This window comes from Oncorhynchus mykiss, chromosome 5 (assembly GCF_013265735.2).
Source record: "Oncorhynchus mykiss isolate Arlee chromosome 5, USDA_OmykA_1.1, whole genome shotgun sequence".
Classification (NCBI taxonomy): Eukaryota; Metazoa; Chordata; class Actinopteri; order Salmoniformes; family Salmonidae; genus Oncorhynchus; species Oncorhynchus mykiss.
This window is the reverse complement of record NC_048569.1, coordinates 6,395,324-6,421,330: the sequence shown is the minus strand read 5'-3', so window position 1 is coordinate 6,421,330 and position 26,007 is coordinate 6,395,324. Positions and strand designations below refer to the sequence as shown.

General features: G+C 42.9%; 1 protein-coding gene across 7 annotated transcripts in view; it reads left to right on the top strand.

The window, feature by feature from the left end:
• The window catches only part of LOC110523124 (WD repeat-containing protein 7), a 342,879-nt gene that overhangs the window by 15,517 nt on the left and 301,355 nt on the right, over window positions 1-26,007 (top strand). For 5 of the 7 annotated variants that reach the window (XR_005051631.1, XR_005051630.1, XR_005051629.1 and 2 more), the window contains exons 6-12: window positions 266-342; window positions 1,158-1,277; window positions 1,554-1,699; window positions 5,548-5,650; window positions 20,914-21,061; window positions 21,331-21,579; window positions 24,361-24,581. Coding sequence is in view for 4 of the 7 variants with exons in the window: in XM_036976656.1 (XP_036832551.1) it covers window positions 266-342; window positions 1,158-1,277; window positions 1,554-1,699; window positions 5,548-5,650; window positions 20,914-21,061; window positions 21,331-21,579; window positions 24,361-24,581 (1,064 nt within the window). In the remaining 3 variants the exon portion in view is untranslated. Of the gene's footprint in view, window positions 1-265; window positions 343-774; window positions 796-828; window positions 846-1,157; window positions 1,278-1,553; window positions 1,700-5,547; window positions 5,651-20,913; window positions 21,062-21,330; window positions 21,580-24,360; window positions 24,582-26,007 lie in introns of those variants that run through there. The other 2 variants (XM_036976660.1, XM_036976659.1) reach the window with 2 other exon arrangements.

Here is a 26,007-nt window from a genome sequence, read left to right as displayed (position 1 = left end):
CAGTCTGTATTTACCATGGTAACGTCGTTCAACCGTCACGGTCTGTATTTGCCATGGTAACGTCGTTCAACCGTCACGGTCTGTATGGCTGTATTGAGCCGTTGATAGTTGATGCAAACTGTAAACTCCTGCCTTAAAACCACTCAGACTAAAACATTGCATTGTCACCCAATTGTTGCGTTTGTAAACTCACTTCATTAAACAATTATAGGCGCTGTTAAACTGACACTGTGTCCCCTCATCATAATGTGTGATATCTTTTCAGAGGACACAGTGGTAGCAGTATCGGTCACTGGGATACTGAAGGTGTGGATCATCACTCAGGATGTCAACAGGATGCAGGTAGAGTGTTACTGAGACACATCAGGATGTCAACAGGATGCAGGCAGAGTGTTACTGAGACACATCAGGATGTCAACAGGATGCAGGTAGAGTGTTACTGAGACACATCAGGATGTCAACAGGATGCAGGCAGAGTGTTACTGAGACACATCAGGATGTCAACAGGATGCAGGTAGAGTGTTACTGAGACACATCAGGATGTCAACAGGATGCAGGCAGAGTGTTACTGAGACACATCAGGATGTCAACAGGATGTAGGTAGAGTGTTACTGAGACACATCAGGATGTCAACAGGATGTAGGTAGTGTTACTGAGACACATCAGGATGTCAACAGGATGTCAACAGGATGCAGGTAGAGTGGGACTGAGACACATCATCCCTCAGGATGTCAACAGGATGCAGGTAGAGTGGGACTGAGACACATCATCCCTCAGGATGTCAACAGGATGCAGGTAGAGTGGGACTGAGACACATCATCCCTCAGGATGTCAACAGGATGCAGGTAGAGGGGGACAGGGGCGCATCAGGATGTTGTTGTAATCGATACTTGTTGTTGTTGTAATCGATACTTGTTGTTGTTGTGATCATCCACACAATACTCCTATTAACCAGGATTTGTTCCAGCTAAGATCATAACTATTTGGACTAATTAGAGTAACTGGGACACACGCAGACCATTCAAATGTCTATTATAGTTCTATCGTTTTTTTTTTTGTTGTTCCTAGGAACATTAGCGGTCGCTTAGTGGGGTGGAAATGAATAATGGTTTAGGTCACCTCCTAAGTGTGTGTTTCCGCTTCCTGTTCCCCAACAGGATCTGGATCCAGTGTTTGAGGAGGAGTCTAAGCCCATCTACTGTGGGGGCTGTCAGAGCATCTCCTTCTGCACCTTCACACAGCTCTCTCTGCTAGTGGTCTGCTCCAAGTACTGGAGGGTAGGTGGCTAGAGCCCATGCTCCCTGGGTCTCTCCCTCACTGCCCTGGTTGAAACATTCATAGAATCACACTGTAGACCTAGCTCCTTAGTTTTGGCCTGTTTCTAGATTTGTTTATGCTGTCAATATGACAATTGGAGTTGTCGCAAGACGATACAAACCGATCTGGCATCAGGCTACAGTAGCGTAGCTTTGTGTTTGAGTCTTCGGCATGGGGGGGGGGGGGTACGACAACTCTTAATCTCGTACTAACGTATCCTGAAATGTTTGTGTCAGGTGTTTGATGCGGGGGACTATTCCTTGCTGTGCTCAGTGCCCAGTGAGAACGACCAGTCCTGGACCGGAGGAGACTTCATCGCCGCTGACAAGATCATCATCTGGACCGAGGACGGATGCTCCTACATCTACAAGCTCCCCGCCAGGTGAGGAACAACATCACCTGTATAGGAGACGTGTGTTATGGTATCCGTTAGTCTGTTATGTTGTCTGTTATACTCATTGTGCCCTTATACTTCTACTCGCCTGACAACTATGAATGAATGTCAGTAATTGTTTGTTTTTTTAAATGCACAATGTAATTATCACACATATTCCATGTTATATCCTCACTAGACAATGGGCTATAAAGGCCTGTGGAAAGTTGTGTAATGTAAATAAAACCAGGGAGGTTGAGTCAAACTAGACTAATTTGGTGAATTTACGATGCATGGGAAGTTAAGAGGTTTGAGATACAGTTTACCAAGACATACAACGCCTTCAGGAAGTATTCAGGCACCTCCCCCTTTCTCCACATGTTGTTCCATTACAGCCTTATTCTAAAATGGATCAAATACTTTTTTTTTTTTGTCATCAATATACATAATGACAAAACGAGGACAGTTTAAAGGTTTCTGTTTTTATTTTTTATATATACACTACAGTTCAAAAGTTTGGGGTCATTTAGAAATGTCCTTGTTTTTGAAAGATTAGCAAAACAATTTTTGTTGTCCTTTTTAAAATAACATTACATTTATCAGAAGCGTCTGTTTCTCAAACTAGTCACTCTAATGTTCTTGTCCTCTTGCTCAGTTGTGCACCGGGGCCTTTCCACTCTTTCTATTCTGGTTAGAGCCAGTTTGCGCTGTTCTGTGAAGGGAGCGTTGTACGAGATATTCAGTTTATTGGCCATTTCTCACACGGAATAGCCTTCATTTCTCAGAACAAGAATAGACTGATGAGTTTGAGAAGGAAGTGCATTGTCTCTGGCCATTTTGAGCCTGGAATCGAACCCACAAATGCTGATGCTCCAGATACTCAACTAGTCTAAAAAAGGACAGTTTTATTGCTTCTTTAATCAGAAACAACAGTTTTCAGCTGTGCTAACATAATTGCAAAAGGGTTTTCATACGATCAATTAGCCTTTTTAAAATGATAAACTTGGATCAGCTAACACAACGTGCCATTGGAACACAGGAGTGATGGTTACTGATAATGGGCCTCTACACCTATGTAGATATTCCATAAAAGAGTCTGCCTTTTCCAGCTACAATAGTCATTTACAACATTAACAATGTCTACACTGTATTTCTGATCCATTTGATATTTTAATGGATAACAAAAAATGTGCTTTTCTTTCAAAAACAATAATTTCTAAGTGACCCTAAACTTTTGAACGGTGGTGTTAATTATTCAGACCCGTTGCTATGAGACTCGAAGTTGAGATCAGGTGCATCCTGTTTCCATTGATGATCCTTGAGATGTTTCTACAACTCGATTTGAGTCCACCAGTGGTAAATTCAATAGTTTGGACATGATTATTATTTTGGGAAAGAAACACACCTGTCTATATAGAAGGTCCTACAGTTGACAGTGCATGTCAGAGAAGGAAAAACAAGCCATGAGGTTGAAGGAATTGTCTGTAGATCCCAGAGACATATCTGGGGATGGGTACCAAAAAATATCTGCAGTATTGAAGGTCCCCAAGAACACATTGGCCTCCATTGTTGAATGGAAGATGTTTGGAACCACCAAGACTCTTCCTAGAGCTGGACACCCGGCCAAACTGAGCAATCGGGGGAGAAGTGCCTTGGTCAGGGAGGTGCCCAGAACCCAATGGTCACTCTGACAGAGCTGTAGAGCTCTCCTCTGTGGAGATGGTTGTCTTTCTGGAGGTTCTCCCATCTCTCCACCAATCAGGCCTTTTGTGGTAGAGTGGCCAGACAGAAGCCATTCTGCAGTAAAAGGCACAGCCCGCTTGGAGTTTGCCAAAAGGCAACTAAAGGACTCTCAGACCATGAGAAACAAGATTCTCTGGTCTGATGAAACCAAGATTGAACTCTCTTCCCTGAATGCCAAGCGTCACGCCTGGAGGAAACCTGGCACCATCCCTACATGGTGGTGGCAGCATCATGTGGCAGGGACTGAGAGACTAGTCGAGGGAAAGATGAACGGAGCAAAGCACAGAGAGCCTTGATGACAACCTGCTCAGGACCTCAGACTGCGGGCGACGGTTCACCTTCCAACAGGACAACGACCCTAAGCACATAGCCAAGACAACGCAGAAGTGGCTTTGGGACAAGTCTCTGAATGTCCTTGAGTGGCCCAGCCAGAGCCCGGACTTGAAACCGATCGAACATCTCTGAGAGACCTGAAAATAGCTGTTCAGCGACACTCCACATCCAACCTGACAGAGCTTGAGAGGCTCTGCAAAGAAGAATGGGAGAAACTCCCCAAATACAGGCGTGCCAAGCTTGTAGCTTCATACCCAAGAAGACTTGAGCTGCAATCATGCTTCAACAAAGTACTGACTAAAGGGCCTGAATACTTTACGTAAATGTGATATTTCACTTTTAGGTTTTTATTAAATTAGCAAACATTTCTAAAAACCTGCTTTTGGTTTGTCATTGTGTGTAGATGGATGATTGATCCATTTTAGAGTAAGGCTGTAATGTAACAAAGTTAAGGGTTAAGTCAAAGGGTCTGAATACTTTCCAAATGCACTCTATGCTCGGTTCTTTGTGCCTGCCTTTTCTCCCTGGCGCTGGCTCGCCTGCTCTTTTTCTGCGCTAATGATACCAGTGTGTGTTAAGTCTTCGGTCTGTTGCCTGTAGAATATCCTATAAATTGACGATGGGCCCTGATTTACTGAAGTTGCAAGACATTACAAACTAAGAAATTGCGAGATAATGCTTTTTATTAATACCGAAGGATCAGCATTAGGCCTATCCAGACTGTCTGCCTGGTGGCCGACCTGCCTATACTGTGCCCCTCTCTCTCCATTCTTTGCTAGCTCGCTATGAAAGATGCGTGTGTGTGTGTTCTCGGGAAGTACGACAACTAATCAGTCTCCTCTGTTCCTAAAACACTGAATCTTAGGAGTCGAGTTGTCAATTCCTAGTGGAGTCGACTCTCGACACAGAATTGGGAGTCGACACCGGTAGTCGACGTGCAAGGACTCGAGTAATGAATTATTTTGGAGTCGACTCTCCAACACGACATCATCGTTGTTAACAGTTGGGAAAAAGGGCAGAGAAAAGCAAGCGACAGCAGTATGGAGTTGCGTGCCAGTAATGGTTGTACTTGTGCGATGCTTCACCATCTGAAATGGACGTAAACCCGAACCATTGCTGGCAGCAGCACAACTGCATTGTGGGATTTTTATGTAGTTTTCATTTTAACGGATAAGCACATTTTTTTTGGTGTGATTTAAAAAAAAAAAATTAATAAAAAGTTTGTGGTTAGAACGTTAAGAGAAGTCGATGTATCGCACCCTTGATTTTGATTGGTCCCTAAAGATGATACACAGTATTGCTGTCAGCTATGATACATGCTTGGAAAGGAACTAGTTTCCCAGGAAGCCAAGAGACAATTTTCAACTTTAGTCATGTTTGTGTAAACTTTGAACATAAGAGTTATATGTAAGAGTATACCTGGTCTAAACTACGTTTTATTTCACTTCCTCTTCTTATGGATTGTGTGCGTCTGGTAAGTGGCTCTGGAAACCTTTTATTTTATTTTATATTTGCCACTATGGTTTTCACTTGAGACTAGCGGTTTTAGTTGTAGTTCGGGTTTAGCAGGGAAACCACGAGTCAGAAAGGCTGTTCGTCTTCTACGTGCCAATCCGTAGGAAACCATTCTGAGGTGGATTTCCCTGTTAGGTTTAGTGTGTTTTACAGTTGCGATGGTGGATTAGTTAGTTCTAGTTTTAGTTGATTTGTAGGCGGTGAGAGAAATAACTAAACTGGGCTGACCTCTGTTCCTTTCTCTTTCCTCCTCTCCTCTCCCCCAGCTGCCTCCCTGCCAGTGAACATTTCCGTACTGATGTAGGAAAGACTGCCGAAGGCTCCATCCCACCTCTGGTGTACAGCATCGCGGACCGCACAGACAAACAGGTTATTCCTCTCCATCCATCACACACAATCACTCACTCACTCTCTGAAGAGCTTTCTGGTTTAAAGACAGAAATAAGATCTGTTTTGAAGTCCTTTTTGCACAACAAAGCCCTGTGCCACCTCTTTGTTAATGGAACATGCTCTCTTATGTTGAAGAGAGTCAGTAGGACTGCTAGTATCAGTCCTTTAACCAGGTAACAGAGTGTCTTTTGTTGTTTTTTAATGTCTTTGTTTTGTCTGTTAGCCTGGGAGCCAGTCTGTTAGCCTGGGTGCCAGTCTGTTTTTGCTTTCTCGCCAAATGTGACAAGGAGTTGGCAAGAATGGCACAAACAGATCTGGGATCAGGCTAGTGTTTTGTACTGTATTTAATTTAGGATGTTACGTAGTCTTCTTAGTCTACATATTCATTTCCTGTCTGCCTTTCTGTTGTTTTTCTTATTGTTTTGCTCTTTGTCTGTCTGTCTCTGTTTTGTTACCCTCCCCTCCCCAATGGGCCTTGGCCCTGATCGGAGGGCGTGCACTCCTCAGACTGAGGAGTCTGGTGAGGGGGTAGACATGGTGGTGCTGTGCCACCCTGACAGCGGAGTAGACTTGGAGCTCTACACCCCAGAGCTGCTATTCCAACAGCAGCCTCTAGAGGCACCAGTAAGCTCAGTGCTGCAGTGTTCAGCAGGAGAGAGGCACACACTGGCTCTGTCCAGCAGGGGGAGCCCTCAGCTCTCAGTCACAGATTCAGCACATTCACTCAATGTTCAGAGATGAAGCATGCAGACCGGGGATAGGAAGATGTATGTTAGTGTGATGTTATGGGGAAATTACAGATAACGACATGTAGTGCCCCATGTATAGTATACTAGTGATTTGATCAATACCATATTTGATGTTAATTAAAAGTAGACACAGCGATATATGACGTAGCTGCAGAAGGTAATCAGCGTTGTGGGGCAATTTCCGCAACAACTACGAGCATTGAAGCACGAGGATCAACTTCTCCCCTATTTTGGTCCCGTGACTAACAGTGTGAAGCCAACCCGTGCACATGCGCAGATACTGTGTGAGAGTACAGTCTTGCATCTTGCTCATCTCAATAGCTGCGGTGCTGCTCGTGGGCAATGTAATTTCGCTGAGTCTATTTGCAAATTGGTATCCAAAAATGTTACTAATATAGTCTTTGATCTGTATTATCTTGGAGACATGCCTGATAATCGATCTGCAATACATTGATCTGAATTCCGATTGACTCGCATGCTTTGGTTTATGATATATCAGCCAATCAAAATCAAATCTCCAAAGCCCTGTTTATTTAGTAAGCTGAACAGCGATTGGATGCCTGACCCTGTGACGTGTGCACCTCTACGATGCTGTCTTTCTGATTGGCCAGTTCTCTAAACTCACTCTGACTCACCTGATTCCATGCTCCTCCCACTAAAATCTCAATCATCATTCTCATCTTGGTCTTCACACTGGGGCAGATGCATGCCAAGTCCCTAAACTGCTTTCCCTCTAGAAATCAGATCAATACACCGATAATGACATATGATACATTGATAACAGGTAGACAATTTATCATCTACATTGAAACTAAAACCCAGTGGAAGTAGAGTGGAAGCCATTCTTAGGTCTGTTGTGTCCCTCCCCCTTTTATTCTCTAGTCATTCTCCAACACTCCAGTGCGTTTGTCTTTCACCTTTTGGATTATATTTTACAATCTTTTGGATTGAGTTCATCTTTCACGTCAATCTTTGATTAGTTTTCCGTGTGTGTTCTTCTGTGTTCTCGTGTGTGTGTGTTCTGTGTTCTCGTGTGTGTGTGTTCTGTGTTCTCGTGTGTGTGTGTGTTCTCGTGTGTGTGTGTGTGTGTGTGTTCTGTGTTCTCGTGTGTGTTCTGTGTTCTCGTGTGTGTTCTGTGTTCTCGTGTGTTTGCTTCTGTGTGACCCGATGGGCGTGGCACTTTTGAATTTTTTTGTAGGCTATTTGTTAGTTAACTTGTCTATAATTAGATACATGCTGCTTCTCTGTCATTACTTGTTGCCCTAAAGGACTAAATAAACCCTTGCTCACCCCCAAAAGATGTCGTACATCGAAAGAATGAATGTCTCAATTGAGTTGACACAGTTTTCTCTTTCATTTCTGCTTCTCTCACACAGAAAATAAGTTTAGGGACCGGGGAAAAAATACATGAACTCAACAACAAAAACTGGAACATTTCCAAGTTCGACTGGTTTTAAGGGAACTAAAAGCTGTGAAAACAACATGTTTCTGATAAGATTTCAGTTTGGCTTGGATGCATATTTATTGTGGTTGAAATACTATCAGCTCTGACGATGCTGATAAAGAGAGCACCTTTGCAGATAGTCCCTAACCACACAGTCATTCTCTCAAGGTGCTGAAATAAATCATATTTCTCCACTCTTGTTCCCGAGTCAAATTTTGACTGCAACAACTGCTTAAATCTGCAGGAGTTAACTTTAGATGAGGCTTTGTGAAAGGTTATAGACCTACAGTTAATATTAGATGAGTCTATGTGAGGGGTTATATTAACATTATGAGGCTATGTGAGGGGTTATATTAACATTATGAGGCTATGTGAGGGGTTATATTAACATTATGAGGCTATGTGAGGGGTTTTATTAACATTATGAGGCTATGTGAGGGGTTATATTAACATTATGAGGCTATGTGAGGGGTTATATTAACATGAGGCTATGTGATGGGTTATATTAACATGAGGCTATGTGAGGGGTAATATTAACATTATGAGGCTATGTTAGGGGTTATATTAACATTATGAGGCTATGTTAGGGGTTATATTAACATTATGAGGCTATGTGAGGGGTTATAGTTAACATTATGAGGCTATGTGAGGGGTTATATTAACATTATATATCTATGTGAGGGGTTATATTAACATTATATATCTATGTGAGGGGTTATATTAACATTATGAGGGGTTATATTAACATTATGAGGGGTTATATTAACATTATGAGGCTATGTGAGGGGTTATATTAACATTATATATCTATGTGAGGGGTTATATTAACATTATATCTATGTGAGGGGTTATATTAACATTATATATCTATGTGAGGGGTTATATTAACATTATATATCTATGTGAGGGGTTATATTAACATTATATATCTATGTGAGGGGTTATATTAACATTATATATCTATGTGAGGGGTTATATTAACATGAGGCTATGTGAGGGGTTATATTAACATTATGAGGCTATGTGAGGGGTTATATTAACATTATGAGGCTATGTGAGGGGTTATATTAACATGAGACTATGTGAGGGGTTATATTAACATTATGAGGCTATGTGAGGGGTTATATTAACATTATGAGGCTATGTGAGGGGTTATATTAACATTATGAGGGGTTATATTAACATTATGAGGCTATGTGAGGGGTTATATTAACATTATGAGGGGTTATATTAACATTATGAGGCTATGTGAGGGGTTATATTAACATTATGAGGGGTTATATTAACATTATGAGGGGTTATATTAACATTATGAGGCTATGTGAGGGGTTATATTAACATTATGAGGGGTTATATTAACATTATGAGGCTATGTGAGGGGTTATATTAACATGAGGCTATGTGAGGGGTTATATTAACATTATGAGGCTATGTGAGGGGTTATATTAACATTATGAGGCTAAGTGAGGGGTTATATTAACATTATATATCTATGTGAGGGGTTATATTAACATTATATATCTATGTGAGGGGTTATATTAACATTATGAGGCTATGTGAGGGGTTTTATTAACATTATGAGGCTATGTGAGGGGTTATATTAACATTATATATCTATGTGAGGGGTTTTATTAACATTATGAGGTTATGTGAGGGGTTATATTAACATTATGAGGCTATGTGAGGGGTTATATTAACATTATGAGGCTATGTGAGGGGTTTTATTAACATTATGAGGCTATGTGAGGGGTTATATTAACATTATGAGGCTATGTGAGGGGTTATAGATAACATGAGGCTATGTGAGGGGTTATAGTTAACATTATGAGGCTATGTGAGGGGTTATATTAACATGAGGCTATGTGATGGGTTATATTAACATGAGGCTATGTGAGGGGTTATATTAACATGAGGCTATGTGAGGGGTAATATTAACATGAGGCTATGTGAGGGGTTATATTAACATGAGGCTATGTGAGGGGTTATATTAACATTATGAGGCTATGTGAGGGGTTATATTAACATGAGGCTATGTGAAGGGTTATATTAACATGAGGCTATGTGAGGGGTTATATTAACATGAGGCTATGTGAGGGGTAATATTAACATTATGAGGCTATGTGAGGGGTTATAGTTAACATTATGAGGCTATGTGAGGGGTTATAGTTAACATTATGAGGCTATGTGAGGGGTTATATTAACATTATATATCTATGTGAGGGGTTATATTAACATTATATATCTATGTGAGGGGTTATATTAACATTATGAGGGGTTATATTAACATTATGAGGGGTTATATTAACATTATGAGGCTATGTGAGGGGTTATATTAACATTATATATCTATGTGAGGGGTTATATTAACATTATATATCTATGTGAGGGGTTATATTAACATTATATATCTATGTGAGGGGTTATATTAACATGAGGCTATGTGAGGGGTTATATTAACATTATGAGGCTATGTGAGGGGTTATATTAACATTATGAGGCTATGTGAGGGGTTATATTAACATTATGAGGCTATGTGAGGGGTTATATTAACATTATGAGGCTATGTGAGGGGTTATATTAACATGAGACTATGTGAGGGGTTATATTAACATTATGAGGCTATGTGAGGGGTTATATTAACATTATGAGGCTATGTGAGGGGTTATATTAACATGAGGCTATGTGAGGGGTTATATTAACATTATGAGGCTATGTGAGGGGTTATATTAACATTATGAGGCTATGTGAGGGGTTATATTAACATTATATATCTATGTGAGGGGTTATATTAACATTATATATCTATGTGAGGGGTTATATTAACATTATGAGGCTATGTGAGGGGTTATATTAACATTATATATCTATGTGAGGGGTTATATTAACATTATATATCTATGTGAGGGGTTATATTAACATTATGAGGCTATGTGAGGGGTTATATTAACATGATATATCTATGTGAGGGGTTATATTAACATGATATATCTATGTGAGGGGTTATATTAACATGATATATCTATGTGAGGGGTTATATTAACATGATATATCTATGTGAGGGGTTATATTAACATGATATATCTATGTGAGGGGTTATATTAACATGATATATCTATGTGAGGGGTTATATTAACATTATATATCTATGTGAGGGGTTATATTAACATTATATATCTATGTGAGGGGTTATATTAACATTATGAGGCTATGTGAGGGGTTATATTAACATGAGGCTATGTGAGGGGTTATATTAACATGAGGCTATGTGAGGGGTTATATTAACATGAGGCTATGTGAGGGGTTATATTAACATGAGGCTATGTGAGGGGTTATAGTTAACATTATGAGGCTATGTGAGGGGTTATATTAACATTATATATCTATGTGAGGGGTTATATTAACATTATATATCTATGTGAGGGGTTATATTAACATTATATATCTATGTGAGGGGTTATATTAACATTATATATCTATGTGAGGGGTTATATTAACATGAGGCTATGCGAGGGGTTATATTAACATGAGGCTATGCGAGGGGTTATATTAACATGAGGCTATGTGAGGGGTTATATTAACATTATGAGGCTGTGAGGGGTTATATTAACATTATGAGGCTATGTGAGGGGTTATATTAACATTATATATCTATGTGAGGGGTTATATTAACATTATATATCTATGTGAGGGGTTATATTAACATTATATATCTATGTGAGGGGTTATATTAACATCATGAGGCTATGTGAGGGGTTATATTAACATTATGAGGCTATGTGAGGGGTTATATTAACATGAGGCTATGTGAGGGGTTATAGTTAACATTATGAGGCTATGTGAGGGGTTATATTAACATTATGAGGCTATGTGAGGGGTTATATTAACATTATATATCTATGTGAGGGGTTATATTAACATTATATATCTATGTGAGGGGTTATATTAACATTATGAGGCTATGTGAGGGGTTATATTAACATGAGGCTATGTGAGGGGTTATATTAACATGAGGCTATGTGAGGGGTTATATTAACATGAGGCTATGTGAGGGGTTATATTAACATGAGGCTATGTGAGGGGTTATATTAACATGAGGCTATGTGAGGGGTTATAGTTAACATTATGAGGCTATGTGAGGGGTTATATTAACATTATATATCTATGTGAGGGGTTATATTAACATTATATATCTATGTGAGGGGTTATATTAACATTATATATCTATGTGAGGGGTTATATTAACATTATATATCTATGTGAGGGGTTATATTAACATTATGAGGCTATGTGAGGGGTTATATTAAGATGAGGCTATGTGAGGGGTTATATTAACATGAGGCTATGTGAGGGGTTATATTAACATGAGGCTATGTGAGGGGTTATATTAACATTATGAGGCTATGTGAGGGGTTATATTAACATTATATATCTATGTGAGGGGTTATATTAACATTATATATCTATGTGAGGGGTTATATTAACATTATATATCTATGTGAGGGGTTATATTAACATTATATATCTATGTGAGGGGTTATATTAACATGAGGCTATGCGAGGGGTTATATTAACATGAGGCTATGTGAGGGGTTATATTAACATTATGAGGCTATGTGAGGGGTTATATTAACATTATATATCTATGTGAGGGGATATATTAACATTATATATCTATGTGAGGGGTTATATTAACATTATGAGGCTATGTGAGGGTTATATTAACATTATATATCTATGTGAGGGGTTATATTAACATTATGAGGCTATGTGAGGGGTTATATTAACATTATGAGGCTATGTGAGGGGTTATATTAACATGAGGCTATGTGAGGGGTTATATTAACATGAGGCTATGTGAGGGGTTATAGTTAACATTATGAGGCTATGTGAGGGGTTATATTAACATTATATATCTATGTGAGGGGTTATATTAACATTATATATCTATGTGAGGGGTTATATTAACATTATATATCTATGTGAGGGGTTATATTAACATTATGAGGCTATGTGAGGGGTTATATTAACATTATGAGGCTATGTGAGGGGTTATATTAACATGAGGCTATGTGAGGGGTTATATTAACATGAGGCTATGTGAGGGGTTATATTAACATGAGGCTATGTGAGGGGTTATAGTTAACATTATGAGGCTATGTGAGGGGTTATATTAACATTATATATCTATGTGAGGGGTTATATTAACATGAGGCTATGTGAGGGGTTATATTAACATGAGGCTATGTGAGGGGTTATATTAACATTATGAGGCTATGTGAGGGGTTATATTAACATTATATATCTATGTGAGGGTTTATATTAACATTATATATCTATGTGAGGGGTTATATTAACATTATATATCTATGTGAGGGGTTATATTAACATTATGAGGCTATGTGAGGGGTTATATTAACATTATATATCTATGTGAGGGGTTATATTAACATTATGAGGCTATGTGAGGGGTTATATTAACATTATATATCTATGTGAGGGGTTATATTAACATTATGAGGCTATGTGAGGGGTTATATTAACATTATATATCTATCTATGTGAGGGGTTATATTAACATTATATATCTATGTGAGGGGTTATATTAACATTATATATCTATGTGAGGGGTTATATTAACATTATGAGGCTATGTGAGGGGTTATATTAACATTATATATCTATGTGAGGGGTTATATTAACATTATGAGGCTATGTGAGGGGTTATATTAACATTATATATCTATGTGAGGGGTTATATTAACATTATGAGGGGTTATATTAACATTATGAGGCTATGTGAGGGGTTATATTAACATTATGAGGCTATGTGAGGGGTTATATTAACATTATGAGGCTATGTGAGGGGTTATATTAACATGAGGCTATGTGAGGGGTTATAGATCATCAGACTACCATTCCATTTAAACCATCTGAACAGTAGCCTTCAGTTCCCTTCAAATCTAATTGTATTGGTCACATACACACATTTAGCAGATGTTATTGTGGGTGTGGCGAAATACTTGTGTTCCTAGCTCCAACAGTGCAGTAGTATCTAACAATACACAACAATACACACATCTAAAAGAATGGAATTAAGAAATGCACTGCTCAAAAAAATAAAGGGAACACTTAAACAACACAATGTAACTCCAAGTCAATCACACTTCTGTGAAATCAAACTGTCCACTTAGGAAGCAACACTGATTGACAATCAATTTCACATGCTGTTGTGCAAATGGAACTGACAACAGGTGTAAATTATAGGCAATTAGCAAGACACCCCCAATAAAGGAGTGGTTCTGCAGGTGGGGACCACAGACCACTTCTCAGTTCCTATGCTTCCTGGCTGATGTTTTGGTCACTTTTGAATGCTGGCGGTGCTTTCACTCTAGTGGTAGCATGCGACGGAGTCTACAACCCACACAAGTGGCTCAGGTGGTGCAGCTCATCCAGGATGGAACATCAATGCGAGCTGTGGCAAGAAGGTTTGCTGTGTCTGTCAGCGTAGTGTCCAGAGCATGGAGGCGCTACCAGGAGACAGGCCAGTACATCAGGAGATGTGGAGGAGGCCGTAGGAGGGCAACAACTCAGCAGCAGGACCGCTACCGCCGCCTTTGTGCAAGGAGAAGCACTTCCAGAGCCCTGCAAAATGACCTCCAGCAGGCCACAAATGTGCATGTGTCTGCTCAAATGGTCAGAAACAGACTCCATGAGGGTGGTATGAGGGCCCGACGTCCACAGGTGGGGGTTGTGCTTACAGCCCAACACCGTGCAGGACGTTTGGCATTTGCCAGAGAACACCAAGATTGGCAAATTCGCCACTGGCGCCCTGTGCTCTTCACAGATGAAAGCAGGTTCACACTGAGCACATGTGACAGACGTGACAGAGTCTGGAGACGCTGTGGCGAACGTTCTGCTGCCTGCAACATCCTCCAGCATGACCAGTTTGGCGGTGGGTCAGTCATGGTGTGGGGTGGGGTGGCATTTATTTGCGGGGCCACACAGCCCTCCATGTGCTCGCCAGAGGTAGCCTGACTGCCATTAGGTACCGAGATGAGATCCTCAGACCCCTTGTGAGACCATATGCTGGTGCGGTTGGCCCTGGGTTCCTGCTAATGCAAGACAGTGCCAGACCTCATGTGGCTGGAGTGTGTCAGCAGTTCCTGCAAGAGGAAGGCATTGATGCTTTGGACTGGCCCGCCCGTTCCCCAGACCTGAATCCAATTGAGCACATCTGGGGCATCATGTCTCGCTCCATTCACCAACGCCATGTTGCACCACAGACTGTCCAGGAGTTGGCGGATGCTTTAGTCCAGGTCTGGGAGGAGATCCCTCAGGAGACAATCCGCCACCTCATCAGGAGCATGCCCAGGCGTTGTAGGGAGGTCATACAGGCACGTGGAGGCCACACACATTACTGAACCTCATTTTGACTTGTTTTTAAGGACATTACATTGAAGTTGGATCAGCCTGTAGTGTGGTTTTCCACTTTAATTTTGAGTGTGACTTCAAATCCAGACCTCCATGGGTTGATAAATTTGATTTCCATTGATAATTTTTGTGTGATTTTTGTTGTCAGCACATTCAACTATGTAAAGAAAAAAGTATTTAATAAGAATATTTCATTCATTCAGATCTAGGATGTGTTATTTTAGTGTTCCCTTTATTTTTTTGAGCAGTGTATATAAATATTAGGATGAGAAATGTAGGTATATACATATGAGATGAGTAATGAGGTTAGGGTTAGGGTTAGTATTAGTATCGGTATGTAAACATTATTAAACCTTGATTCCATGTCTATGTAAAACAAATCACGAAACATCACCAAACGTAACAAACCAACAAGCCTGCACAAACACCAAAACAAACTGAAATAACACCCATCCCAAAACCCCAACAAAGAACAAAACAATTAGACAAAAACAAACAAAAAGGAAAAAGGGATCGGTGGCAGCTAATAGACCGGCCACGACGGCCGCCGAGCGCCACCCGAACAGGAAGGGGAGCCACCTTCAGTGGCAGCTAATAGACCGCTGAGCGCCACCCGAACAGGAAGGGGAGCCACCTTCAGTGGTATTCGTGACACAAGCGCAGTGGCCTCTTAAGGTGAAGGGTTGCGTAACTGGGTGGTAGCCGGCTAGTGATGGCTATTCAACAGTCTGAAGGCCTTGAGAAGGAAGCTGTTTTTCAGTCTCTCGGTCCCAGCTTTGATACACCTGTACTGACCTCGCCTTCTGGATGGAAGCGGGGTGAACAGGCAGTGGCTCGGATGGTTATTGTCCTTGATTATCTTTTTGGCTCTCCTGTGACATCGGATGTTGTAGGCGTCCTGGAGGGCTGGCAGTGTGTCCCCGGTGATGCGTTGGGAAGACCGCACCACCCTCTGGAGAGCCCTGCTGTTGCAGGCACTACAATTGTGCATCTGTTAAAGTTTGAGGGTCTTTGCTGAATGTCTTCAGCCTCCTGAGGGTTGAAGAGGCACTGTTGTGCCTTCACTACACTGTCTGTGTGAATGGACCATTTCAGTTTGTCCGTGATGTGTACGCCGAGGAACTTGACGCTTTAAACTTTGAAGGCCGTCGAGGTTTCGGCTTGAGGTGGGATGTAAACGACTGTGGGGATGACTTAGGATAGTTCTCTTGGGAGATATGGTTGCTATTTTAATTGAGGTTTTCTAGGTCAGGTAAACAAAATGACTTGAGTTCCTGTATGTTCCTAGAATTACACTATGAGTTGTTAATCATGAAACATACACCCCTTGCCCTTCTTCTTCCCGGGGAGATATTTATTCCTGTCTGCGTGATGTACTGAGAATCCTGCTGAGTTTACTGACTCTGACAGAGTATCCCAAGAGATCCATGTTTCCGTGAAACAAAGTATGTTACAGGCCCTGATGTCTCTCTGGAAAGAAAGCTCGAAGCTCATCAACTCTGGAAGGAGATCCTCACCCTGAGCTCGTCTACTTTATTGTGCAAAGACTGAATATTAGCGAGTAATATACTCTGACGCGGTGGGTGTTGTGCCCGCCTCCTAAGTCGAACCGGAAGGTTCTGGAGGGCCTCTCCTTTGCTTTTGGAATAAGTTCAATTGGGAGACTGAACAATGGAGCTGCTATAGGGAAGTCGTATTCCTGGTTGTAAATGCTGGTAGTTCTGGTGAGTTACTGCCGCCCGGGTCTGCCACAGGGTTCAGAGTATCAATCAACATCTTGAGCCAAGGGCAGACACTTGTTTTGAAGTTTGTAGGCGGAACTACCGCATCACTTGACCATGACCAACTCATGTCCGCTGGCTACACAAGCAGGACTAGTGCCGCGTTCAAATCATCTGGGGAAGTCCTAAATTGGTTATCTCTGACTTCAGTGCGTTCATCACAACTGGAAACTCGAGGTCAAATAATGACGTCAGTGATCTTCAGGTCGGAAAAAGTTTCCGACTTGGAATTCCGAGTTGGATGACCTTTCAATTTTTTTTTTTCTTATCTCATTCAGAGCTCATCCCCAGTTGTCTTGAACGCACTGAAGTTGGAAGTTGGAGATTTCAGAGTTTCCAGTTGTTTTGAATGCGGCATAAAGCCTTCCCCAAACCATTGCCTGCCCCTAACCCCTCGGAATGAATTTTTCAAAAATGGACCTTCATCCATGGGTCAAAGAGCAGTGGGCCGGAGTCGATTCTGGCATTCTGTTTACTGCTGCACCACACTGAGGTTACCAATCATTTAATACCTTTATTTACCTATTGATTGCCTTCAACATACTAATAAAACAATTGATATTTAAAAAAACAACAAACTACATTGAAAAATGTCAGCTTATTATAATTCACATAAGAATTCAGCAGAGAAACGCTGTAGCCTCAAAAACAAAAAGCCTCCACTTAGCCTACATATAAACTCAGCAACAACAAATAAACGTCCTCTCTTCCTGTCAACTGCGTTTATTTTCAGCGAACATAACGTGTGTGTATATTTGTATGAACATAAGATTCAACAACAGACATAAACTGAACAAGTTTCACAGACGTGACGAACAGAAATGTAATAATGTGTTCCTGAAAAAAGGGGTCAAAATCAAAAGTAACAGTCAGTATCTGGTGTGGCCACCAGCTGCAGTAAGTACTGTAGTGCATCTCCTCCTCATGGACTGCACCAGATTTGCCAGTTCTTGCTGTGAGATGTTTCCCCACTCTTCCACCAAGGCACCTGCAAGTTCCCAGACATTTCTGGGGGGAATGGCCCTAGCCCTCACCCTCCGATCCAACAGGTCCCAGACGTGCTCAATGGGATTGAGATCCGCGTTCTTCTCTGGTTACGGCAGAACACTGACATTCCTGTCTTGTACGAAATCACGCACAGAACGAGCAGTATGGCTGGTGGCATTGTCATGCTGGAGGGTCATGTCAGGATGAGCCAGCAGGAAAGGTACCACATGAGGGAGGAGGATGTCTTCCCTGTAATGCACAGCGTTGAAATTGCCTGCATAGACAACAAGCTCAGTCCGATGATGCTGTGACACACCGTCCCAGACCATGAAGGACACTCCACCACCAAATCGATCCCGCACCAGAGTACAGGCATCGGTGTAACGCTCATTCCTTTGACGATCAACGCGAATCTGACCATCACCCCTGGTGAGACACAACCGCGACTCGTCAGTGAAGAGCACTTTTTGCTAGTCCTGTCTGGTCCAGCGATGGTGGGTTTGTGCCCGTAGGCGATGTTGTTGCTGCGGATGTCTGGTGAGGACCTGCCTTACAACAGGCCTACAAGCCCTTAGTCCAGCCTCTCTCAGCCTATTGTGGACAGTCAGCACTGATGGAGGGATTGTGCGTTCCTGGTGTAACTCGGGCAGTTGTTGTTGCCATCCTGTACCTGTCCCACAGGTGTGATGATCAGATGTACCGATCCTGTGCAGGTGTTGTTACACGTGGTCTGCCACTGCGAGGGCGATCAACTGTCCGTCCTGTCTCCCTGTAGTGCTGTCTTAGGCGTCTCCCAGTACGGACATTGCAATTGCTTGCCCTGGCCACACCTGCAGTCCTCGTGCCTCCTTGCAGCATGCCTAAGGCACGTTCACGCAGATGAGCTGATTCTTTTTTGTTTTTCAGGGTCAGTAGAAAGGCCTCTTTAGTGTCCTAGGTTTTCATAACTGTGACCTTAATTGCCTACCGTCTGTAAGCTGTTCTTGTCTTAACGACCGTTCCACAGATGCATGTTGATTAATTGTTTATGGTTCATGGAACAAGCATGGGAAACAGTGTTTTAAACCCTTTACAATGAAGAGTCTGTGAACTTATTTAGAATTTTTACAAATTATCTTTGAAAGAAAGGGATGTTTTCTTTTTTTTGCTGAGTTTAGTACTGCGTGGTATACAAACACCGCTTCATGCTGCCACCTGGTGGCCATTCTAAATATATTCTTCTGATATTCAAACCTTCCTGCTGCAGGATTTATTATTTTCCTCCTGCGACGAACGAGGTCAAATTAAGATCCGACTTCTGTATAAGCCTGTCAACGTACAAATTTGACATATGGTAAACATTAAGGAATTTCATACATGCTACGTCTATTGTTCAGTCCGCTGATTTCCATGTAAACTTCTGATGGACATTTTATTTTATTTTAAGTTTAGTTATTTTTTTACGAAGTCTTTCATTTAACTACCTTGTTTGGTCTCTCAGACAGTGTCAAGTCAATCGACTGTAGTCTGAGCATCTACCTCAACATCTAGCAACCTCATATTAGGTGCCTGACTACCTGACAACCCGGCCACAGAGTGTCTCCTCCATTAGACATTATAGGGATCCGGTTCCATCCCATCTTTTTCTGTTACCGTGACAATCACATTAACTAGGACTTCCTGGAAATGGGGTCAGCGGGCAGGTTGCCAGGTCGTTAGGTTGTCGTTAGGTTGGTTACCACTGTGCCTTTTTTCTACTGCAGTCAAGAACACAATTATAGCTGTGTAAATAGGTCAAATTAAAGATCAAAGTTTGTGTCCCAAATGGCACACTATTCCCTACATAGTGCCCATCTTTAGACCATAGCCATATGGCACCCTATTCCCTACGTAGTGCCCTACTTCTGACCAGAACCCTATTCCCTACGTAGTGCACTACAGACCAGAGCCGTATGGCACCCTATGCCCTACTTTAGACCAGAGCCCTATAGCACCCTATTCCCTATGTAGTGCCCTACTTCTGACCAGAGCCCTATTCCCTATGTAGTGCCCTACTTTAGACCAGGGTGCAATTACTTTTATTAGGCAAAGGGTCAGTTAATGAAGGACCATTAACCAACATGCATAACTATGGATATTCAGTCCTGCTAGATCTGTTAGGTAGACAAATAAAAACAGATCCCAAGTCTCATATGTTGTTCATGGCACCAGTGTTCTGCCGCAACAATTTATTGTGTCTAGCTAGCTGGTTTGTATCCTGATGATTCAGTGCTTTGCTGTCCAGAGAACTGAGTTAGGGGATATTTTAGTATGGGGGGGAGGGGGGGAATCAATGCATGTGTTGTACTGTAGGTAACCCTGTTGGTAGTTGAGTAAGCGGTCAGTTCTTCTAGCTTGGCATCCTCTTTATATCACAGTGGTGTTTTCTAGTGCTAAACGTTAATAACAGCACATCCCAATGCTCCCATGGCATGAGATCATGTCCCCTGCAAGGCCGGCTTCCCCTTCTTGTACAGATCAGAATATAGTATTCTGGAGTTTTTAGATCCATGGTACAACAAGACTACAGTATGCTGTCCTGCTTTCATTCTCACCATTTACTATCCTTCAATACAATCCCTGTAGTTATGAAATAATTGTTATCGTTAGGACTAGACCATTTATCACACCGCACAAATAATGGTTTTGGCATGGATATAGGACGGTGTAGGTGTCTCCTGTATGTATGTCACATGGTACTGTGCTTTGTCAGAGACCGTAAAGTCCTGCCGTAGACATGGCCCTGAACGCAGAGATATACAGACATAATACTAGTGTTCACATTCTAGAACACTATTTTCATCTTCTAACGTTCCGTGTTCCGTGTTCCAGCTCCTCATCTGTCCCCCGGTGACACGGTTCTTCTACGGCCGTCGGGAGCCCTTCCACAAGCTGCTGGTCCAGGGAGATTCAGCCGGACGCCTCACCCTCTGGAGCATCCCAGACACCTCGCCCCTGCAGCCCCTCTCCACCGCAGCAGGTACCATTTAGTCCACTAGGTGGCGTAAGTGTCCCAAGTCTGTATTCATGCTGTGGGTGAGAATTAGATGGCTTTTATGCCGTCAGCTGGCAAAAACCAGTGAAATCCTTCCAGTGCATGTGAAGTACATTCCTCATGATTCATCTTCATGACTATGCAATGGCACTAAGCAAAGGCCCTTGTCTGGTGTAAGTCAGGTTGGTTATATGTGTCTGTTTTGGGTCTGTACGTAGTTAATACTGTTGTTATCTACTTCCCCTGTCCCTCAGAGCTCCAAGTGTCCTCCACCATCTCCCTCCAGGAGGCCTTTGACAAGCTGGCTCCCCTGTCGGCGGGCATCATAGACCAGCTGAGTGTGACTCCCGGGTCGGAGGAGCCCATCAAGGTGACAGCCAGCGTCTACATCCCCTCCCAGGGCAGGCTGGTGTGTGGCAGAGAGGACGGAAGCATCATCCTGGTCCCCGCCACACAGACTGCCATCGTACAGCTGCTGCAGGGAGAACACATGCTGCGGAGAGGTGAGGGAGGGGGGTCAGGAGGGAGAGTGTGGGTCGGGGGAGAGTGTGGGTCGGGGGAGAGTGTGGGTCGGGGGAGAGTGTGGGTCGGGGGAGAGTGTGGGTCGGGGGAGAGTGTGGGTCGGGGGAGAGTGTGGGTCGGGGGAGAGTGTGGGTCAGGGGAGAGTGATGGGTCAGGGGAGAGTGATGGGTCAGGGGAGAGTGATGGGTCAGGGGAGAGTGTGGGTGTGGGTGAGGTCAGGGGAAAGTGTGGGTGAGGTCAGGGGAAAGTGTGGGTGAGGTCAGGGGAGAGTGTGGGTGAGGTCAGGGGAGAGTGTGGGTGAGGTCAGGGGGTCAGGGGAGAGTGGAGGTGGGAAAGGGGGAAAAAGCAAAGGTGATACCTAAGACTGTTGCAGCGGCTGTATTACCGCCACACCGGCAGTCATGAGTCATGACCGCAGACACATTCCACGTGACCGTTGAGTCATGGTAACCTCCTTTTAATCACTCTGGACATGTGTTAGTAGTGCCCAGCTTGTTAAACAACCATCAGGTCCTAATAGCCTGGTACTCAGAGCTCTATTGTCCCTCCATCAGGTCCTAATGGTCTGGTACTCAGGGCTCTATTGTCCCTCCATCAGGTCCTAATGGCCTGGTACTCAGGGCTCTATTGTTCCTCCATCAGGTCCTAATGGCCTGGTACTCAGGGCTCTATTGTTCCTCCATCAGGTCCTAATGGTCTGGTACTCAGGGCTCTATTGTCCCTCCATCAGGTCCTAATGGCCTGGTACTCAGGGCTCTATTGTCCCTCCATCAGGTCCTAATGGCCTGGTACTCAGGGCTCTATTGTTCCTCCATCAGGTCCTAATGGCCTGGTACTCAGGGCTCTATTGTTCCTCCATCAGGTCCTAATAGCCTGGTAGTCAGGGCTCTATTGTTCCTCCATCAGGGCTCTATTGTTCCTCCATCAGGTCCTAATGGTCTGGTACTCAGGGCTCTATTGTTCCTCCATCAGGTCCTAATGGTCTGGTACTCAGGGCTCTATTGTCCCTCCATCAGGTCCTAATGGCCTGGTACTCAGGGCTCTATTGTTCCTCCATCAGGTCCTAATGGCCTGGTACTCAGGGCTCTATTGTTCCTCCATCAGGTCCTAATGGCCTGGTACTCAGGGCTCTATTGTTCCTCCATCAGGTCCTAATGGTCTGGTACTCAGGGCTCTATTGCCCCTCCATCAGGTCCTAATGGCCTGGTACTCAGGGCTCTATTTTCGAATGCAAATGCATTCAGAAATCACATCAAACACTCATCAAAACAGTGTGTGTGTTTTTAAGTCACCTCACTGTGGTTGAAACTGAGTGTGAAAACTTTGGTTTGTGGTGGTGGTTGTTTCGAAACCAAACACAATGAAATGGACAGTGCTTTCTAAGGGGATGAGTTCATGCATAAACATAGACCTATATATATGAGGCCAAGCTCTCCCCCCCCCCCCCCCCCCCCCCCCCCCAAAAATCCAGATTTTTAAATAATGATTGTGACCTTATACAATACATAGTAAACAGCTGGCGGGAAAGTGTGTTAGGTGTTTTAAGGCATCTTTGGTACGTCATTTGGTGTAGCCTAAATTAAACGTTATGATTTGGCCTAGCCTAAATTAAACGTTATGATTTGGCCTAGCCTAAATGAAACGTTATGATTTGGCCTAACCTAAAATTAAACGTTATGATTTGGCCTAGCCTAAAATTAAACGTTATGATTTGGCCTAGCCTAAAATTAAACGTTATGATTTGGCCTAGCCTAAATTAAACGTTATGATTTGGCCTAGCCTAAATTAAACGTTATGATTTGGCCTAGCCTAAAATTAAACGTTATGATTTGGTCTAGCCTAAAATTAAACGTTATGATTTGGTCTAGCCTAAATTAAACGTTATGATTTGGTCTAGCCTAAATTAAACGTTATGATTTGCCTACAATTATAGTGAATTTGAATTTGAATAGCCTGGTAATAGGGGCTTTTTTTTTTATATATTCATAGTTATTAATAGTCTGACACATGACCTTTTTTAAACAGAGATTATCACTGAGCGTTTCCATCTCCTCTCTCACTGCTTTCTCCAGCGCGTAGAGAGAGAGGGGCTGTCAACAGTTTTTAATGAAATGTGTTTTGTTGTGAAGGGCATTTTCACTGTCTTATGTACCCAAACAGATGTAACTTGGTTTCCCAAACGATTCACTGGGTCGCTGCAGAAACACGGTTGGAGAGTCCATGGCATATGGAGTTTGGGTTTAATATCACTTGTCGCGCAGCCAAAATGACCAGAGTAAACCTACCCAATGGGAGTTAGAAAACGTACCCGCAGGGGAAGTGGCCTACATTCTCTATTCCAGTGTATACACATAACAGGTGTTCCTTCCCCTCCCCTTGTTCCTGCCCGTTAATAATGAGCCATTCGCAAATCAAAACTCATTTTTACATATTCGGTATGACTAGATTCAATTGAGAATAGTCTGATTGATGGGTGAAAATATGATCACTTGCTGAGAGACCAGTTTGTGCAGCCTGAGGCGAGGAACAGAGCGCAATATATTTTATTTGCCACTTTCTCAAATAATCAATAGCCTGTAGTCGTATCCTGCAGCCCATATATCTTGTGATTTTCTAAGGTTTGTTTCATCAGGGTCTACAGTATTAGATGGGGGGTGTGGGGGGTGTGGGGGGGGGGGGGGGGTGATTGTTTTACCACAGATTGTATCTCTGGATAAGAGCATGTACAACATTATAAAAAAAAAGTATTATCTCGTTCCCAGGCTGGCCCCCTCACCGCACCCTGCGGGGTCACCGTAACAAAGTGACGTGCCTGCTGTACCCCCACCAGGTGTCCCCTCGCTACGACCAGCGCTCCCTGGTCTCCGGCGGCGTGGACTTCAGCGTCATCGTCTGGGACATCTTCACTGGGGAGATGAAGCACGTCTTCTGTGTCCACGGGGGAGAGATCACACAGATCCTGGTCCCGCCTGAGAACTGCAGCGTGAGTACTGTTCACACGTGTAGAAGTGAAGGGGAGTTTGTTTTTGATTTCTCCTCCCCCCAGCCCTCACTCTTTCATCAGTCTATTTTCTCGTGGGTGGGACTGTTATGAAAATATGGTTAAAAAAAATATTAAAAAATCCATTTTTTAAATGATTTATAAAAAGACTGTAGTGGATTTTCCAGCGTAGAGAGGTGAGGCCTCAGAGTGATCGTTGATTCTAGTCCTGCCCTCTGATCTCACTCAATGATGCCTCCTGCTTCTTCTTAAGAAAAGTGGAGAGGCCTGTCACACACACACACACACACACACGCAAACATGCACAGACACCCACACAGCCTCCATCCATCTACCCCACCCTCAGCAGCCTTGTATTCTCCTTCTATCCTGTCTGTGTCTGTCTGAATGACAGGTGCCAACTTGGTGTCCATTACATGAGGTCCACGCTGTAAGTAAAGGTGTCTCTTCTGCTCTTAATGACCTGTTTAGTTATGCAGCTGCTTTAAAGCACGTCGATACTTCAGGAGCGGGACATTTAATTGATAACGTGAGAGAGAGAGAGAGCGAGGCTGGCGGGATGGAGGGATCCATAATCCCTGTTGGGGAGTTACCTGTGCCTGTCTGGCTCCTCCTCCTCGTCCTCCTTAGTACATCCAAGCTGATTGGTTGATGAACATGACCCTGAGCAGCAGTCTTCTCCTGCGTTGTTAAAGGCTCTCTGTATTTCCATCCATACACTTCCCACTGTCATTCTAGCCCTGCTCTTAGCCCTGGATACAGACTCTAGTCCTTGTACAGTACAATGGCCTTGACGTGTGCTAGCTGGATGTGAGGAGTGGTGAGGTGTGTTAGTTGGATACAGTGTGACCCTGGTGAGGTGTGTGTTAGTTGGATACAGTGTGACCCTGGTGAGGTGTGTGTTAGCTGGATACAGTATAACCCTGGTTGTGTGTGTGTGTGTGTGTGTGTGTGTGTGTGTGTGTGTGTGTGTGTGTGTTAGCTGGATTCAGTATAACCCTGGTGAGGTGTGTGTTAGCTGGATTCAGTATAACCCTGGTGAGGTGTGTGTTAGCTGGATTCAGTATAACCCTGGTGAGGTGTGTGTTAGCTGGATTCAGTATAACCCTGGTGAGGTGTGTGTTAGCTGGATTCAGTATAACCCTGGTGAGGTGTGTGTTAGCTGGATTCAGTATAACCCTGGTGAGGTGTGTGTTAGCTGGATTCAGTATAACCCTGGTGAGGTGTGTGTGTGTGTGTTAGCTGGATTCAGTATAACCCTGGTGAGGTGTGTGTTAGCTGGATTCAGTATAACCCTGGTGAAGTGTGTGTTAGCTGGATTCAGTATAACCCTGGTGAGGTGTGTGTTAGCTGGATTCAGTATAACCCTGGTGAGGTGTGTGTTAGCTGGATTCAGTATAACCCTGGT